At 42.6% G+C, this 18,320-nt stretch overlaps 2 protein-coding genes across 3 annotated transcripts in view; both read left to right on the top strand.

Annotated features, from left to right (window-relative positions):
• The window catches only part of LOC129686808 (carboxylesterase 1E), a 42,544-nt gene extending 41,161 nt beyond the window's left edge, over positions 1–1,383 (top strand). For both annotated transcript variants that reach the window (XM_055620911.1, XM_055620910.1), the window contains exons 13-14: positions 706–778; positions 1,021–1,383. In XM_055620911.1, the coding sequence (XP_055476886.1) occupies positions 706–778; positions 1,021–1,192 (245 nt within the window). In that variant the 3' untranslated portion in view covers positions 1,193–1,383. The remainder of the gene's footprint in view (positions 1–705; positions 779–1,020) is intronic.
• Positions 1,384–5,887: 4,504 nt separating this feature from the next.
• The window catches only part of LOC129686807 (carboxylesterase 1D), a 31,480-nt gene continuing 19,047 nt past the window's right edge, over positions 5,888–18,320 (top strand). Inside the window, exons 1-6 of the mRNA XM_055620908.1 lie at positions 5,888–5,992; positions 8,962–9,166; positions 11,179–11,323; positions 13,498–13,631; positions 15,083–15,236; positions 17,383–17,487. Of these exons, the coding sequence (XP_055476883.1) occupies positions 5,941–5,992; positions 8,962–9,166; positions 11,179–11,323; positions 13,498–13,631; positions 15,083–15,236; positions 17,383–17,487 (795 nt within the window). The 5' untranslated portion in view covers positions 5,888–5,940. The remainder of the gene's footprint in view (positions 5,993–8,961; positions 9,167–11,178; positions 11,324–13,497; positions 13,632–15,082; positions 15,237–17,382; positions 17,488–18,320) is intronic.

The raw sequence follows: 18,320 nt of genomic DNA, 5'->3' as shown, positions 1-18,320 counted from the left end.
CAGCAATACTCTGTATTAAGATCTTGATCAGTAATAGTACCAAGAGAAAAGTATCACCCAGGTGTCCCATTTGAAGACAAGAATACCACTGATGCTCCATTTCCCACTCAAAATAACCTATCAGAATGTGAGTGAGGATGAGGTCAAGATGTTTCAGACCATGAGTCTGTTGCCATGTGCATCTGACTGTCTGTATGCATACCTACCTACATGTAATGTTTTCCCTATATTATAATTAAGAATACAATGTTTAAAGAAAACCTTTCAGAATGTATTCCGTACCTTAACTTCCAACAGTTGCCATTATTCATGACTGTGAGGCATCTCATGGCTCTTTATGACATACCCGGAGCAGCTCCCAGAGCCTTTGTGCATGTAATTATAGGTTTGAGGGGAATACTTAAGGGACAACCCTGTGATCCACTGGAATTCTTCATCTGTGGCATTTATGTATCAAGAAGGCTAGCACTGGACATGGATGAGCTCCAGCAGAATGCACTACATGTCTGCTGTGTCTTAGATCAATCGTTCCCAAACTGAAAGTGTACAGCAACCAAGAAGAACCTTCTAGTAATAAAGATTTCGATTCCACAGCTTTGGTGTGAAAGCCCAAACTCTACTTTTCTAATAATCCCCTATGTGATATTTTTCTCCTTAGCTCATGAGCCATGAACTGAGTCAATAGATTATTTTTATTCCCCACAGAAGGTGCTTCAGAAGAGGAGATCAATCTCAGCAAGATGGTGATGAAATTCTGGGCAAACTTTGCTCGGAATGGGTGAGTCTGGTGACCCAGGTTGGCGGGTGAGATGAGACAATAAGGGAGATGAATAGGAAGGTGTGGCATTTGAAAACTTGGGCAATTGGCTCCAACCTTGTGGCCACAAGACTCTGCCAGTGGTGTTCCCATTTCTTGTGGTGCACAGGTCTTTGGAAAAGATAAACCAAAGATCTCTATAAATATAGGAATGTGGGGAACACACAACAGCTTTAAGGAATTCTACTTGATTCTGTTTTCAGGAATCCCAATGGGAAAGGGCTGCCTCATTGGCCAGAGTATGACCAAAAGGAAGGGTATCTGCAGATTGGTGCCACCACCCAGCAAGCTCAGAGACTGAAAGACAAGGAAGTGACTTTCTGGACTGAGCTCCTGGCTAAGAAGCCACTCCAGACAGGACATACTGAGCTGTGAATGGGAGGCTCTGCCAGCAGCCTCAGAAGACCAGAGGAGCCCAAATGAGGCTACTCCAATGAAGGTGATATTGACCAAGGATAGGCTATTGGGGAGACTAGAGAATTCTTAAGTGGGAGTGGAAAGATGATATGGAGATATTTGCACAGATTCAATTTGGGAAATAAATGTTGTTTTGTAAATCAAATGAATATGGAGATGAATCTGTGCTTCTTGGAGAGAGGCCATGCCATCAGAAGATGCCTCTGCAGAAAATGTTTGGGGAATGATTATCCAGAAATCTAAAGGAAGACAGACATGGGGGAAGAGAAGTGGAAGCAGATAGATTTCCTTCTATCTGCTTCTGAGTGATGACATCAGCACATGAAGGAATGGACATTTAAAGGGTTTAGTGGAGTGTTAAGGGGACACGGAGGCAAACAGAGTACAAACACTCTGGAAACACAGACCCAAGGAGGAGTTACACACATAACTGACTTTCTCATGCATACCTGTAATATGTTTATGAGAAAAAAAATCAAGAGCAGGTAAGGCATAGGCATGAAGCCTTGCTCAGAGTTCTTTATCCTGATGAATGAAATCCATAAGGGGAAGTACAAGGCTTTTTTGCCTCTGAAAGCTTGGTAAAGACTTACTGAGACTGAAGAAAAGTAATTAAGCACATACCTGGGTGAGGACGGTAGGAAACTGTCCTGGGTAGTGTTATGAGCTGTTTATTGCTGTTCAGGAAGGGCAAGGTCACAGAGAATCTCCATTCTAATATCCAGACCATGGAGTCCTCTTAAGAATTCTGGGAATGGGATTGGATGGCACACTCCAGTTAGCAGGTAATGGTACCAATACCAGATTTCCAATACTGAAGAAAATGAAAGCACAGGAGAGACCCCCGTGAAGGGTGTATCCATAGGTCAGGCCAAAAGCCAAGTACTGAGCAAGACATAAGCCCTTCTGAATCAGCCCTCACATAAGTGTTAACAATGCACTGGCTAACGTTAACACAGTTTGGAGGAGGTAGTGGTTATGGTAGCTAAGGAGAGAACACAAATCTTATACTACTTACATTCTACACTATAAAAATTCAAGTCCTTTATCATACATGCAGGCGCAGACACACACATACTCACACGTGCATTATAAAAGAATGGCGTTTCACCAGATTAACAGAAAAGCAAGAATGCTCATGTTTGTTCACAGAAGCCATCTACTTCAGTTTATTTTTATAGACATTGTATCAAATATTAAATGCAAAAATTACAGCCATGGAAAAGAAACCCCATTAATAAGAGACAAAATGATCATCAGCCCGTCTAGATTGAGTAATAACACAAGTGTTGGGTCGAGCAGACTGGGGCTTTTAAATAATGATATAGGAAACTTAGATGCTCATGGGGTATTTTCAGCAGAGACACAGACACAGGAAGAAATGCTTTCAGCATTTTCATGTTTCCATGAACCCACAGCAAGTTTCTGCTCACTGACTGACTGGGAGTCAGCCTGTTTTGCTCAGAGGAAAAGAAAGAAAGAAAAACTTTCAACAAATTACTGAGAGAAGTTTGCAGCAGGAAACCAGCCTGTAAACCAGAGCTGGTAGGAAGCAAGTAGTCACATGAGCTGGAGACTTTCCAGCATCACCCAAGTGGCAGGGAAGGCTACAGTTTCAATGTACCACCACACGCCTCACACTCAGTGTGTATGTCATAAAACCACAGCACATCGTAACTTCCAGAAGAGAAAAGAAGTGTGTGCTGGCCACTGCGATGAACACTGCCCTCTGTCAGCCTAGGCTTGGCTGTGAGAACAACACTGGTGCTGCCCATCCTGGCTCATTTTGGTGATCAGAGTATCAGAGGGGTTACAATTCAATTGGCTCCACTTACAAAGTACCCTGCTGGTCATGGTGAGCAATACGAATACAGTTTGGGGGACTCTGTGGGTTCCTTCCACTGTGTGGCTCTCAAGGATGGAATGCAGGTGGCCGGGCAGCAAGGGTCTGCACCCACTGAGCCATCCCATAAACCCTTATTTTCCTCTTTTATTGTGTAGTTTCCCTCCCTTCTTTCACAGCTCTCTTCCTTCAATATCTTCTGTACTTTATTATAGTTACTTATTTGTAAACATTTATTACTTTCTAACAGAACAACATAAAAATAACACTGTTATTTTTCTCCTTTGTTTTTAATCTCCAAATAAAAATAACTGCCAATCTAAATTATTATGCCAACAAAGTTATTCTTCAAAATTGGAGGAAAAGAAAATGCTTCCAGAACACACATAACTAAAGAAATTTGTGAGTGCTAAGCCAGGGTTACAGAAGTGAAATAAAATCAGTCATGACAAAGGAGAAAGACTAAACCACAGTGAAAAAGAAAATAAGCAAATAAAGATCAGGTAGGGGGGAATCAAGCACTATTTAATTAAGAAGTAGCCAAATCTCTGGGTGAATAGAAGAAAAAGAAGCAGGCATGGACCACTCAAAACAACTAGAAGAAAAGAACGGAACAGGAGAACTAGTACTGACTGCTTAAAAACAATTCTGAATGTAAATGGCTTTAATACTCCAATTAAAAGACAGAGACTAGCTGATTGGACTTTTTTAAATGGACCCAACAATTTGTTGGAAACTCATTTCACTCATTTCAGGAAACTCATTTCACCATGAAAATGTTCCACAGGGAGGAAAGACATCAAGTAAATTGAATCTGAAAGCAAATAAGAGAAGTTATAGTTATACCTAACTCAACAAACTTCATGACCAAATGAGTCAGAAGAGACATTAATGAAGACAGAAACGCATCTCAAGATACAGTAATTGCAAGTAGTGCCTGTTCACAGATTGTTGGGGCACCAACACAATAACAATTATAATTGACAGGGACTCTAGTACAATGCCCTACTCTTACCAATACATATATCATCAAAATTTAAAAAGTGATTAAATAGTAGAATTAAATTACCCTAAATATCATATGGACTTGACAGAAATTCACAAAGAATTCCATCTCACAGATACAGAATCCACATTAATTTTATCATCTTATGTTTTCCAAACAAGTCATATTTTAGACAATAAAGCAAGTCTTAGCAAGCATAAAGAATTTATAAATATAAAAATTATAATAACTTCTCTCATTGTATCAGATCGTAAGGGAATAAAACCTTAAAACCGAGAGAAAAGTATGTAACATGGAGATTGAACAATATAATTTGCAATGAACAATGATTCATTTAAGAAATAGAGGGAAGAGAGAGAGGATTGCAAAAATTCCTTAAATGAAATGAAAACAGAAATACAATATATAGGACCCACATAAAACAAAAGTAGTCCTGGAGAAAATTTTATATCATGACTGTCTATACTTTAAAAGTCAATGCGTCAAATAGACTTAAATTTACAGAATAGTCCTTTCCAGAGCTGTAGAATACCTATTATTTTATCAGTTCATGAAACTTTTTCCAAAATGGATCAGTTGAAGAGATTGAATTTTTTATATATTTATGTTTATTATTTTAATTCACTTTACATCCTTGTTGTAGGCCCATCCCTCATCCCTCAGCAAAAAAAGCCCAATGTGAAAAATGAAAAGAAAACTAAAGATGCACAGATTTGAAGTCACAAAGATCAGCTTTATGAGAGGAGTGACCGAGGAAGCTGGACAGAGTGCTTGTGATCCAGTTGTGGAATGTTATCAAAAACTTTGATGTATTGTTTAATGCTATGATCTGTAATTAAGAGTTACACAAATTAAACTACTTAAAGACTAACCTAAGAAGGAGATTTAATCTTAAAGAAATTTAAAATTTCTAGAATCAAATGAAAGTGGAAACACAAGTATCCTAGTAGTGCATCTAGAGGACTTAAAGCATATACAAACCAAATACGCAGTAGTGGAATGAAAAAGCTACCCAGACACGAGAGTGTGAAGAGTCGGCATTGTGAGAACAGGCTAGGACCAGTAATTACAAGGACGCATCAACCCCATGAAAGGGAGGCCACACACTTTGGTAAATGTTTGAAGAATATGTATATACATGCATGCATGGATGATTAGAAGCAAGGACTGTGGTCAGTGGAGTTCATTTACTATTAGAACACTGTGTTCAAAAGTCTTTCTCTGAAAAGTAGACTTCCTTGACCCTGAGTATGCTCTGCGACCAGGTAGGTCACTTGGCAGGAATACTACAAAGATAATTTAGGAATCATCTGAAGGTTGACAGAGGGTAAGAGTCCTTCCTATCTTGAGAGCATGAATTCTAGGAGATGCTAGTCTGTGGAGGCTGAGAAATGTTTCCTCATTTCCAGCTGAACAGTGTGGGGATGTGATGTGCTCTAAAGTGGGCAGCTTCGTACAAGGACCCCAGACCAACACTTCCCACTACCTACAGGTACCTGCCTGCTGCTGACTGCTCTTGAGAGTTCAAGGTGCATTGAGCCGAAAGCGCTGAAGGGAGAAGGGCTTACATAACAAGCAGTTGGATGGGTTTCTGGCCACTTGAAATCTGAGTATTGGGTACTGGCTGTTCAGATAAAAGTGGGTAAACTCTTAGTAGGCGTGGCTTGGAGGAGGTCCCAACTGACACCCAGGGAGCTCTTTGGAAGGGAGATTTTTTTTTTTTTTTTTTTTTGGTCATCTTAGATTACATAACTGGGCGGATTGAGCAACACTTAGGGAGGCGGGCCCTTGGGTCTACAACAGCATTGCTACAGCAGCAGATATCACACAGACCCACGGAACACTTGTCCTTCCACAATGAGGCTCTACCCTCTGGTCTGGCTTTCTCTTGCTACTTGCACAGTTTGGGGTAAGTTCTTCTGGGTTACAAATGCCTGAGTTACATTTTTCAGTCTTTGTTCTGTGCACAAGTAGATGACAATGTGTGCAGGGCAAGGACAGAACAGCCCCAATCTCTTGGTGATATTTACTTTCTGTGTTTGAATAGTGCATCAAAGTTCCAAAGAACCTTAGTCTCACAGAGACATGCTGGAGGACAGACACCAGGAGACCCAGCTACAGGAGACCCAGGAGGGCTGAACAAAGCTTAGCCTGTTTCCCTGTGATTCTTAGGCAAGCTGCAAGCAGGTCACAGAGAGAGGCAGAGCAGAATGTTGAAAGCATAGACTCAGGAGTCAGATATAAGGCTGGCTCCTAACTAATAACTCCAACTTGATATCCTAAACTTTGCAGTGCCTAGGTGACCCCATCTCTAAAGCAGGGATGACAGAAGCTCCTTTTTTTCACTGAGGACAAAATGAGTGGTTGCTGCTGCTTCCATACTTAGGATGGCTGTAGGTCTAGAGATTAAGTTAGGTTAAGAGACAGGCAAAACGTTTGGCTGAAAGCTTAATGCATTCATTGAAAATTTGACATGGCTAAATCAGACTGTTGAAATGATGATTTCACACTCAAGCTCCCAAAATACAGGGACAGGTCACTGGGGTGGTGTACAAGAGGAAAAAATGAGGTCAGTCAGGGGTCAGGGCAGGAGAGGGAGAGGGGCAAGAGCCATCAGTGTAGTTTTACCTGGAAGGAAGAGAGGGGTGTGACGGCATGGAGGTGGTTACATGGAGTTCTTTGGGAGGTTTGGGGACAGAGAAGCGTCTTTAGGTTTTTTTTTTTTTTTTTTTTTTTTTTTTTGGTGTCTAGATCTTAGAGATCAGGACAGACAAGGTGGCCTGGGCAAGAGATTCAGATAAAGTAGGAAGCTGGGGATAGTTGCATTAGTTGGGCCCTGGGGATCATAATTTCCCCAGGACATGCAGAGACTCTTGCACCAAAGGAACAGATACAGAAAGCAAAATCTGCTGTCATAAGTGGCGAGGGGCAGGATGGGCATGCAGGGAGGAGGTTAGGCATACATCCGTGCTACTACATGGAAGACAAAATGAAGCAATCTGGGAATGCATTCCCCCAATGTCAAAGATGTCCAGGTCTATCTCTGGCTCTGGTGTCTAGCCCAGTGCTCAGCCATCAGAACCCTGAAAGCTGTTTCTGTGTAGCAGTGTAAGGCATGAGATAAACGATAAGACACAGTAAGAGTGGGCAGAAATTCAGGGTGTAAAGATGTTTGGTTGCTGGCTAGCCTGCAATGCAACCCTATTTTCATCTTTATGTAGTCAGTAAACATTGCTTTGAAATCTTGCCTCTTCATCTGGCAAGGCTTCTTTGAGGAATTATGTAAAGAGAGTGAATGTACTTGGGCACACAGTAAGTGTTCAGTAAGGCACTATGCTATTACATAATTTTAATACATGATTATATAATATCTGTGCCATTGTTGCTTATCTGCTTGACCTGGGTCATGTGTTTCTACCCAGTTCCAGGGAGAAGGTTTTCACTGAACTGCCATAGGCTACCCTGGGCTATTTCTCCTCAGGCTTCACCTTCCTTCACCTCTTTAAACTGCTGAACCCACTTGCCAGCCTTTCACCCCCTTCTCCATGGCCTTCCAGCATATCCTAAAGTAGATTCTGTATGCACATGTCTACCAGAACATTCATCATTGTTTGTAATAACTAGTATCAACAAGAAGAACATTCACAATAAGCAGCTGGCAGTTGAGACCAGGAGACATAGAAGCTGGATTCCCATGAGAAATTTTCAGCTCCATTGGCCATTTCCCACTAAATTTGGAATTTCCCTTTCTTTTCCGGCCATAAGCTTTGAGGAAGATGACCTATTACCTGTATTGAAAGGGAAACAGATGAAGAATGATGGAACAGGCCTTACCCAATGAGAGATGTTCTCATAAACTGAGACCCCTGAGGTCAGACAAGAGAGAACATCAGGGTGGCCATGACCAAATGTCTGTGAGTCCACCAGCCATGTAAACACCAGCTTGGTTTGTGCAGGTCCCACAATGGGTAGAAGCAGGACAGGTGAGGAAGTTGCAGTGGACAGTCTCTTCTGCAAGAATGGAGATAATAGGGCAAGTGGTTTTGATGACCAAGTCTCTTTTCTCTGGAAGACCATGCTCAGAGCCCTGAGAAGAATATTCTAGAAGCTTGTTGTGTGCTTTATCATGAAACTTTTTCTGCTGCTGATTTGTCTACTAAGTCAAACCCAATCCCTTACCAAATCACTCAGGTCTTCCCCAGGGTGCATGTTCTTATCCAGGATTAGCTTTCTCTCCCATGGACTCCTTCAAGTGACAGTCATAGCACACCCACCCTTCCCAGATAGGTTGTTGTGTGGTCTGTTAGTCATGGCACTCTATCTCATTACTGCTGTATCATTCCCACCCCTTTCAAGTTTCCCCTGGTCACTCATCCCCACACTGTAAGTCACAGTGACCAATAAGGAAGCCTCATTATTCCCTCTTCCAGCTGCTGTGTCCTCTTCCTGACTCCACCCCTCAGATACAGTCTCAAGCATCTCAACATTAAGTTCAATGTGTCTGTTGCCATCCCTACAAGGTGAGCCCTCCTGTAGTCAGGGACCACTCTTGTCCATCCTCTCACCCAGCTTACAGCTCCGCACCAGGATCCTAGCAGATGAACATTTCCGGTGGAAACCATAGCTCATCATCAAGCACCTCTCTTTCTACAGTGACTTAGGCTGCATGCTTTTAAGCCAGCAATACACTTTAGTCATTAATTAGCCCTCTGAGATAAGGACAATTTTCTTCACTCTGATTTTGTGTAAGAAGGAAATATGACCCGGAAGGGTTCGGGTGATTTTTATCAATGTGTTCGTCCTAAAGTGACAGATACACTAGGAATGCAGGTCTGCCTTTTCCCTACTGATGTGTTCTCATTTCTTCTTGTCCAACAGGGTACCCCTCCTCACCACCTGTAGTGAACACTGTTAATGGCAAAGTCCTGGGGAAGTATGTCAATTTAGAAGGATTTGCACAGCCTGTGGCTGTTTTCCTGGGAGTCCCCTTTGCCAAACCTCCTCTTGGCTCCTTGAGGTTTACACCACCACAGCCTGCAGATCCCTGGAGCTTCGTGAAGAACACCACCTCCTATCCTCCTATGTAAGCCATTGGAGTAGACCTTTTTCAAAGTAAAGGGAATGAGGATGTTTTATCCTGTCTTGAGCCTTGGCATTCCTTCGGAGTGAGTAGGTGGGCTTATGTGAATGAAGGGAACAATGAAGGTGACTTCAACTTCTCACACCCAGGTTTATCCAGTCACCTAGTCACAGCTGAACAATAGTTGGTGTCCCCCAGTCAGTCTTGGAACCCAGTGGGAAAGCCCAAGGAGTCCAGAAAGCCTCCTAAAGATGTCAGAGCAGGCAGTATTTGTTCCTTCGGCGTGGTACTTTGGAGGGTTTCTGGTATTCCTCTCCTGGCAGTGTCCTTAGAATTGAATTTTTTTCTTCTAAAAATATTATTTGCTCTTTTCCCATTCTGATTGCAAATGTAAGACACAAATATTAAAAATGGAAAAGTCAGGGAAATACACAGAAGCAAGTGTAACAAAGTTTAAAAATCCATGCACAATTCAGTTACTCAGAATTACTGCTGGCATTTGAGGTCGTGGTCCAAGTCTTTTGTCTGTGTTTGTCCTCCCTTTATACAGGGGTTATGAATGTGGAAAATTTGGGAGACTCCTTGCACATTTATAACATCAGCATTATTCTGTGCTTATTACTGCAGCAGCCAAGGTTCAGCAGTTATATTAAGTGACTATGAAACTAGACTTTATGAAACCAATCTTTTATTCAGGTTAAGGTCTTCCCATGTCCTTAACAGTATAGCAACACTGTGATGAATTTGTAACCAAATCTTTGCATGTGATCATGCGGATTTGGGGATAAATTAAAGAGGTGACATTTCTCAGTCAATGAATAGGAATTTGATTAGGAAATATCTAAATTGCACACACTTCTCCTGTGGAAGCATGAAAACCTCTGTTTAGTGGAACTTTCCCCATGCTTTGACTTGCTCATAATGTGTGCGTTAGATAAGCAACATGAGATCATATGAATAAAAAAAAATGCAAAGTTGGTCTATAGTAGAAAGTTCTAACCACTAGTGAGGTTGAACTCTTCATCCCTTACTGGTCACTCAGTTCCTAGTTCTGTGAATTATGGTCCTTTCTCCCATTTGGGTAGGAAAAATTACCTTGGCTAGAGACTTGAAAGTCACCATTTCTATTCCTCTTCTGCCATTCAACAGCTGGGGAGGCATCTGAGCACCTCCACTTGTTCTTTGACATACAGGAAGCCAGGTACCATCTGTGAAACAGGATCATGGACATCTAGGGCTGATGTGTCATAAGTGACTTTACCAAAAGAGAAGTTGATCAGTGCCCAGAACTCTGAAGAACTCAATCACTGCCAGCAATTCCACTCTATACTGGACTTGTGGGACCATTATTCAGGGAAGCCCGCATTGATTGTTGTTGGGATGGGAACATAAAAGAACCTTAGCAGGCCTGATGGTGAGGCTCTTCTTGACAGCACTCACCTCACCTTGCCTGGCAGGTTAAAACCAGAGCAAGCAAGAAATTCAGCCAAGATTGCCCATCCTGTCAGTGGTGGAAGCAGGACTAGAATGATATCTTCTTGCGGTGTCTACCAAAAACAGCACCTCTATCCTATAACAGGCTATCGTTGTAAGTCATTTCCCTGGTTGATGGAAGACTCCTAAGGAGAAGAGCATGGTTGCGTACAGAAACATTGTCACCCCACAACACACTGAACGAGCCTAGCAGGGTGCAGAGCCCTGTACAGACAATGCAGGGAACAGTATTGTCTAGGGCAGAGGTCAGCTTCTCAGAGGGCCTCTGTTCATGGTCCGTGGAACCCCAAAAGCTCCAGAAATGGGGAAATACCAACTCCTCCCTCTGTAGGCTTTGGGGAAGCTAGAGTCTCAGTAGCTCCAAAAGGAACCTAAAGACTCTCTTATCTCTGAAAATGACTCCAACCCAGTGAGAATAACGTAAGTTATGTGCTCAAAACTCCACATACAAGGTCAGAGCCAGGGCAATATGTCCAAGCTTCAATCTAGTGGAATCTCAGCTATTCTCTCTCCCCTTCCAGGTGCTCCCAGGATGCAGTTGGAGGACAGGTGCTCTCAGAGCTCTTCACCAACAGAAAGGAGAACATTCCTCTACAGTTTTCTGAAGACTGTCTCTACCTGAATATTTACACTCCCGCTGACTTGACAAAGAATAGCCGGCTGCCGGTAGGTATGGGGACTACTGGACCAGAGGTCTGAGTTCAGCCTCCAGTTCTTCTAGGCAACCAGAAAGGGATGAAGGCAGATGGTAGCAGCTCCCTTTCACAGTGTGATCTCATGTTTTCCAGTAACATCAGATTTACGTGGAGATCACAGCACATTTGGAGCATACGTCTTAAATTTCTCCGTTTTTTTCTTCACAGACATAGAAGGGAAAGGATGGTTACTTTTTGTTACTAGGTTAGACTTTGATCCACAGTGAAGCTAAATCTCCCTGAGTCGTTAGAGAAACTGAGTCTCTGGTAGAGACGGGAGAGCACATGGAAGGATGCTACAGGACTCAGATCCTCTGACCATCATCCCTGTGCTTTTTACACAGTGTCTGGGAGGGAGGGATGTGTTGCATTCATCCTCAGGTCACGTGTGATGAATGTGAAAACTTTCATTGTCAGGTGAAGGCTTTCACTGTCCTGTGAAGGAATAAGGAGTGAGGACTCTGAGGCGGTCCCATCAGCACTTTCCCTGCCTTTAGGAAGCACCCTGGGACATTAACCTTAGCATATTTCCCTGTCTAGCTGCCTTGGGCACAGTGTGATGACTGTGAGTCATTTCACTTGGAAATAAAATGCCAGAGATGAGCAGATGGCCAGATATAGATCACAGGGTTGGAGAAGAGTCTTTTGAAAGAGAAGGTGATTTTCTGAGTTGTAAGAAGCCAACACCCAACAAATTTCCCAGAAGCCCTTTTGTGTGGATCCTAAGAGTGGAGTACATTTGTAGATTTGTGTGCTGAAATTTATTGCTACACATGCTTAGCATGCACTGGGAGATAAGGATAGACATTAGTCTCAAACACACACATGGCTTTCTATAACTTAAACACACAGTCAGAATTGGTGGTAGAGAGAGGAGAAACTTGTGGGCCCTTTCAAGGACCCTGCCACTGAATCTGCACAGTTACATCATAACATCTTCAGCACATCATTGCTCACCGTCCTTGGGCTCAGCCTTCACTCTCCTCTAGAGGTGACAGGCATCCCTTGAGGGAGGAAGGAGGTAGGCTTGAGAGCACCATGAGAGGAGACTTCCTAAGCCAGTGGTTCTAAAATTTCCTAATGCCTTATTACAGTTCCTCATGTTGTGGTGACCCCTAACTGTAAAATTCTTTTATTGCTGCTTAATAACTGTGATTTTGCTACTGTAATGAATCATAATGCAAATATCTAGTATGCAAAATATCTGATACACAACTCCCTTTGGGAGTTGCGACCCATCCGTTGAGAACTTCTGTCCTGGGCACTCCTCTAGCTGTGGACACAGGTTTTAGAGGGACAGGGTCATGTTTAAATCTTGCTTTTGAGAAGGCAGGAGAGGAGAGCCAGCTCTTAACCCCCTATCCTGATTCCTCACATGGCAATTGTTCTATGAAGCTCAATGACTGGCAATCTCAGTTCTGCGTGAGTGCACACAGCCAGTCTGACACAGTAGTTAGGTCTGCAGGATGATCTGACTCCTGGCCTGACAGTCAGCTCACTGCACTGCAGCCAGGAGCAGGGGATGGACAGTTCAGCATCTGGGGCCAAGTGAAAGCTTTGCTTCCACGCCTTGTTTTCTATGATATCTTGGCAAAGGGCTACAATTCTTATTGGTCACATAGGAAAATGTTTTTACTACAACCTGGATTGGTTATTTTTATCTCTTAGAACAATTCTGGAATTGTCTACTTAATAGGCTTTTCATTAGCAAGATTATCTGATCATTAGTTTACACTCTTTTATTTCTTTCCTTATTGATATATTAATTTTTAAAAGAAAACATGATGATACCTCCTCGTAAGCTCAAGTCTATTAAACTACGTGGTACATAGTAGTTTTGGAGATAATGCTGTTCTCAGTATGAGAATCTTGGGAGGATCTGAGAAATGAGACACACAGGGGCACAATGTTGTGTTACAGGAGCTGCGAGAGCTTAAAAGAGAGATACGTGTTATAGCTTTGCTGGGAGTTGCTGTGATCTGAGTGATGACCACAGTGACCATACATTAGAGGTTGGTGACCCAACCAAATAACCTTCGCTGTGATCCGAAGTCTGCTATCTGTGACCCGACCCCCCAGCAGCACCAAAAGCTGCCTCACTGCGTTGATGTTCTGGGCTGCAGGACTGCTTATGTTCTTGTCCAGGTGATGGTGTGGATCCATGGAGGTGGGCTGGTGGTGGGCGGAGCATCCACCTATGATGGACTGGCCCTCTCTGCCCATGAAAATGTGGTGGTGGTGACCATTCAGTATCGCCTTGGCATCTGGGGATTCTTCAGGTAAGTTATTGGACTCTCCTCACTGCACATTAGCATTACATTGGTCTGTTTCCTGCTAATAAGAAAAAATACCTGAAGCTAGTTAATTCTAAAGCACTAATTTTATAGAACATAAGATGTGAGAGACTGCAAGTGGAGGACTGGCTGGTTCAATCAACTCTAATGTTGAAGGCTCTTGGCAGGGAAAAACATGGTAGAAGAACAGATGCACATGAAAAGACCGTATGATGAGGCTCGGAGCTCATATGATGAGGAGATCTTGCTATTTTAATTTTGTTTAAAGATTTACTTATTTTTATTTTATGCATATGGGTGTTTTGCCTACATACATGTCTGCGCACCATATAACTGATAGCCTACAACGGCAGGAAGAGGAACTGGAGTTATGGTTGATTGTGGGATGCCATTGGGTACTTGGAATCAAACCTAGATACTTGATAAGAGCGGAGAGTACTGTTATGCAGTGAGCCATCTCTCCAGCCCAAATCTTTCTATTTTATAGCAAAGTACATTCTGATGAACTAGGTACTCTGAGTTCTTTTCTGAGAGATGTGCAATCACATAATCACCTTGCCCTTGACCTCACCTGTTACATGTTCTTTTGCAGATAAATAATGTCACGCCGCAATAGAAACCAGAATACTAGCAATGAACTACTGGAGAACAGCCATATCCATGCCATAGCAGTCACTACAACCCTCTGCTTTCACTCTAATCTATGACCTGAGTCTGCAGCAGGGATAATTATTAGAACAATTTATTATTACAAACTTGCCATTCGAATACCGCGGTTGTTTCACTCAGAGTGTTCTATGAGACAGGAAGTCCTGTCATCATGTCTCTGCACAGTGTCTCCACGTTACTTGTAATGACACGACAGATGTGCTCTCCAAGGCTCACAGCATCTACATTTATACTATTAGTCCTACACCCTGGGGTCTTTGCACCTGCAGCTTCTCCTGGGTATTCCATTCCTTGGATATTCACAAGACCTGTGTCCTCATTTTATTCAGGTCTCCACTTGTCTCAAAGAGGCCTTTCTCAGTGAAGATACCTAAAACATCACCCCACAGGCCCACATCTGCCATGGGCTTTCGCCTGATTTTCTTTTTCAACTATCAGCAATCATTCACATTTCATTTTCTGGTTCCTGGTCTGCCTTGTGAGCTAAGTGTGGTCAGAGATTGGCAGTTTCTTCTCGGCTGTGCTGTGACTCCTAGCAGTGCTAGATGCAATACTGGCTCCTCAGTAATAGCCTCTGGAAGATGAGCATAAAGCCCCATAGAGAACAATGCTGCAGAAATGAGAATCGGATAGACTTCTTTATGAGGGGTGCCGTGCACAGCCTAATTCTGGGGTGTTTGTTGCAGGCTCCCAGCCCATTTGAAGTACTGAGATCTATGCAACCTTTGCCATGACATCTCTTGCTAGACTAATCTGTTCTCTTGCAGCACAGGGGATGAACACAGCCGGGGGAACTGGGGTCACTTGGACCAGGTGGCCGCACTGCGCTGGGTCCAGGACAACATTGCCAACTTTGGGGGCAACCCAGGCTCTGTGACCATCTTTGGAGAGTCAGCAGGAGGTTTCAGTGTCTCTGTTCTTGTAAGTGCTCCTAACACCAGGAAAAAACCTCAAGTTCATGTGTCTGAACCTCCTGAAAACCATCCACCATCCAATCCAGCCATGAGCATCTTTGCTAACAAGACTGTATTCACAGCACATCATCAGAAGCAGCTGAAGACCAATATGCCCCTTTTCCCTTGGGAAGCTCGAGCGTAGTTCACATACAGGCACTCAAGAAATTCCAGCTTCTCGTTTGTTCTCTCTTCTCTCTTTCTCTGTGTCTGTCTCTGTCTGTCTGTCTGTCTACCTCTCTCTCTTTCACACACATACACACATTTTTTCTGGAATGTAGGCATAGGTAAAAAGTACAGATAGGAGTGTAAATTCTAGAATGAGTTAGATCAAGTGTTCTTGTTTGGCTTTAAGCCAGATCTACTCACTGAGGAAAGTCAAAAGCCTGAAAACAGAATGGAGCTTCTCCTGAGGAGGTAAGACAGCTTTTCCATGCCCAAGAGGGAGAGCAACCAACTTTAAAGAACACAGACATCCTAAGGAATTAAGTGTGAGGATGGCTAGACGGATAGGAGGTGAAACAGGGAAGGATGGGACACAAACATGGGTCACAGATGCAGACAGGGGACATGAGGTGTCTTAGTGCGTGACACTGAGCTAGACGGACAGTTAGAGAACGTACAGAAGGTTCCATGAGCTGTAAGAAACTGCCTTGGTGCTGAGTAGAGAATAATTAGTATTAATGTATATTTCAAACATATATTGGATTTATACTCAGAGGGCAAAATGTCTCAGTAGAGAAAAAAAATAGATTAACCCAAAATATAAAGCTATCCATCTCCCTGCCACTCAGGGATTTTTATGTAAGAGTTTTATGTTTATTTATCTAATCTTTCCTCACAAATTTTATCTGTCTGTATCATCTATTTGTCTTTCGTTTCATGAATAATCTCTTTTTTTCTTTCTTACCAGTATGTTTCTACATTTGGTCTTCAATTCTTTTATCCAAAATAAAATTTAATATACCATAATACAAGAAAAATATTTTTAATACAAAATATTTCGTTAGTATTATCTTTTAAAATTGCATAATATTGTGTAGTAGGAATAAAATCTTGCTGCCAAATTTTATAATACTAGAATCTCGGGTTGTTTCCAAGTTTTACTATTAACAAAGAATAAGCATTCTTTGACATTTTTACAGGCCTCCATGATTCTTTTTTTTTTATTTTTTATTAATTACACTTTATTCATTTTGTATCCCCCCATAAGCCCCTCCCTCCTCCCCTCCCGATCCCACCCTTCTTCCCCTTTCTGCATGCATGCCACTCCCCAAGTCCACTGATAGGGGAGGTTCTCCTCTCCTTTCTGATCTTAGTCTATCAGTTCTCATCAAAAGTGGCTGCATTGTCCTCTACTGTGGCCTAGTAAGGCTGTTCCCCCCTCAGGGAGAGGTGATCAACGAGCAGGCCAATCAGATTATGTCAGAGGCAGTCCTCCATTATTCTTATTCTTAAGACATAGTCTGAAGAATGGAAATGGAAGGACAGAATCTGCAGCTCAGGGTTAATAGTCTTTCCAGTTGTCCTCATGAGCACCTGCCACATGAGTCCTGCTCTGTCTCTTACTCGGGTCTCTGTTTCCATCTCATTTATGTTGAGAATGTCAAACCAAAGAGAAGTCTGGGAACAGACCAGGAGTCAGGAGGAGCTGTCATGTTCACAGCTCTGTAGTCCCCATGTGAACGGCCAGAACAGAAGAACAGCTAGAGGAAGCCTTAAAGAACAAGCGTTCCACATAGCAATGGGAAGAGGGACTGCCTCTGACATAAGCTGATTGGCCTGCTCTTTGATCACCTCTTCCTGAGGGGGGAGCAGCCTTATGAGACCACAGAAGATGATAATGCAGCCACTTCTGATGAGATCTGATAGACTAAGATCAGATGGAAGGAGAGGAGGACCTCCCCTATCAGTGGACTTAGGGAGGGGCATGCGTGAAGAAGGGGGAGGGAGGGTGGAATCAGGAGTGGAGGAGGGAGGAGCTTATGGGGGGATACAAAGTGAATAAAGTGTAATTAATAAAAAAATAATAAAATAATAATAAAAAAAAGAATAAGCGTTCCACTGACCATTCTTGTAAGCATACACCCTCCTCTTCTTCTCTTCCCTGCCAGGTGTTGTCTCCTCTGGCCAGGAACCTCTTCCACAGGGCCATTTCAGAGAGTGGTGTGTCTCTCACTAATGCTCTGTTCACAAAAGATGCCAAGCCCATTGCTGAGGTAAGAATGACTATGAACAGCATCTGCGTCTCTTGCTTTCCTGGGCCCTCAGGTTGTTCTTTCCATGGGGTTCAGCTGACATGCTCAAGGGAGACCTGACAGGAGAATGGCTGCGTAGGAAGGAACGCTAAGGCTCTATCTAAACCACACTATCTATGCAGGTTCCAAGTCCCTTGTGTGATTCATTATTATGTAGATGTTCCACAATCCTGCACATGTTTTAGTATGGAAAGGCACCGCATATAATCATCTCTCCCTATAAATAGGCACAATCAGCACCATCATCTATGTGTGGAGAAAGTGAGGCAAAAAGAGATTTATTTATTTTTTATGGCTTATGTACAACCAACTACTTAGGAAGGGAAGGAAGTGATATTTAACAACAGACAAACCTCCATAACAATGACATCCTTAGATGCACTGAAATCCAAGAACATCGTGTGTATTTTGTGTTGTTAGAGATAAGTGTATTAATGGGAATAATTGACAGTAAAGGAGATATTGGTTGTGAATCCAACTCATTTGACTATCCCAGTTAGTGGCAGAGACAACACGCTGTATGATCAGCACCCAAACTTACTTGTCTAGAGTACATTTTTCAAACTTCTCTTGTCTTTAGAATTTGGTTGTGGGATCCTGGCATAGTAACAGTTGCTTGTAATGCCAGCGCTTTGAGGAACAGAGGTAGGAACGCTGCTATAAGGTTTAGAAATGCCTAGTTTATATAAAAATTTCAAGACCAGCCAGAACTGCATGATCTTCCCAATGGACAGATGATAGATAGATGATAGATAGATAGATAGATAGATAGATAGATAGATAGATAGATAGAT

Source organism: Psammomys obesus, unplaced genomic scaffold (genome assembly GCF_907164565.1).
Source record: "Psammomys obesus unplaced genomic scaffold, mPsaObe1.curated_primary_1811, whole genome shotgun sequence".
NCBI classification, from domain to species: domain Eukaryota; kingdom Metazoa; phylum Chordata; class Mammalia; order Rodentia; family Muridae; genus Psammomys; species Psammomys obesus.
Note: the sequence above shows the minus strand (reverse complement) of the source record. Positions and strands in the feature narration are given on the sequence as shown.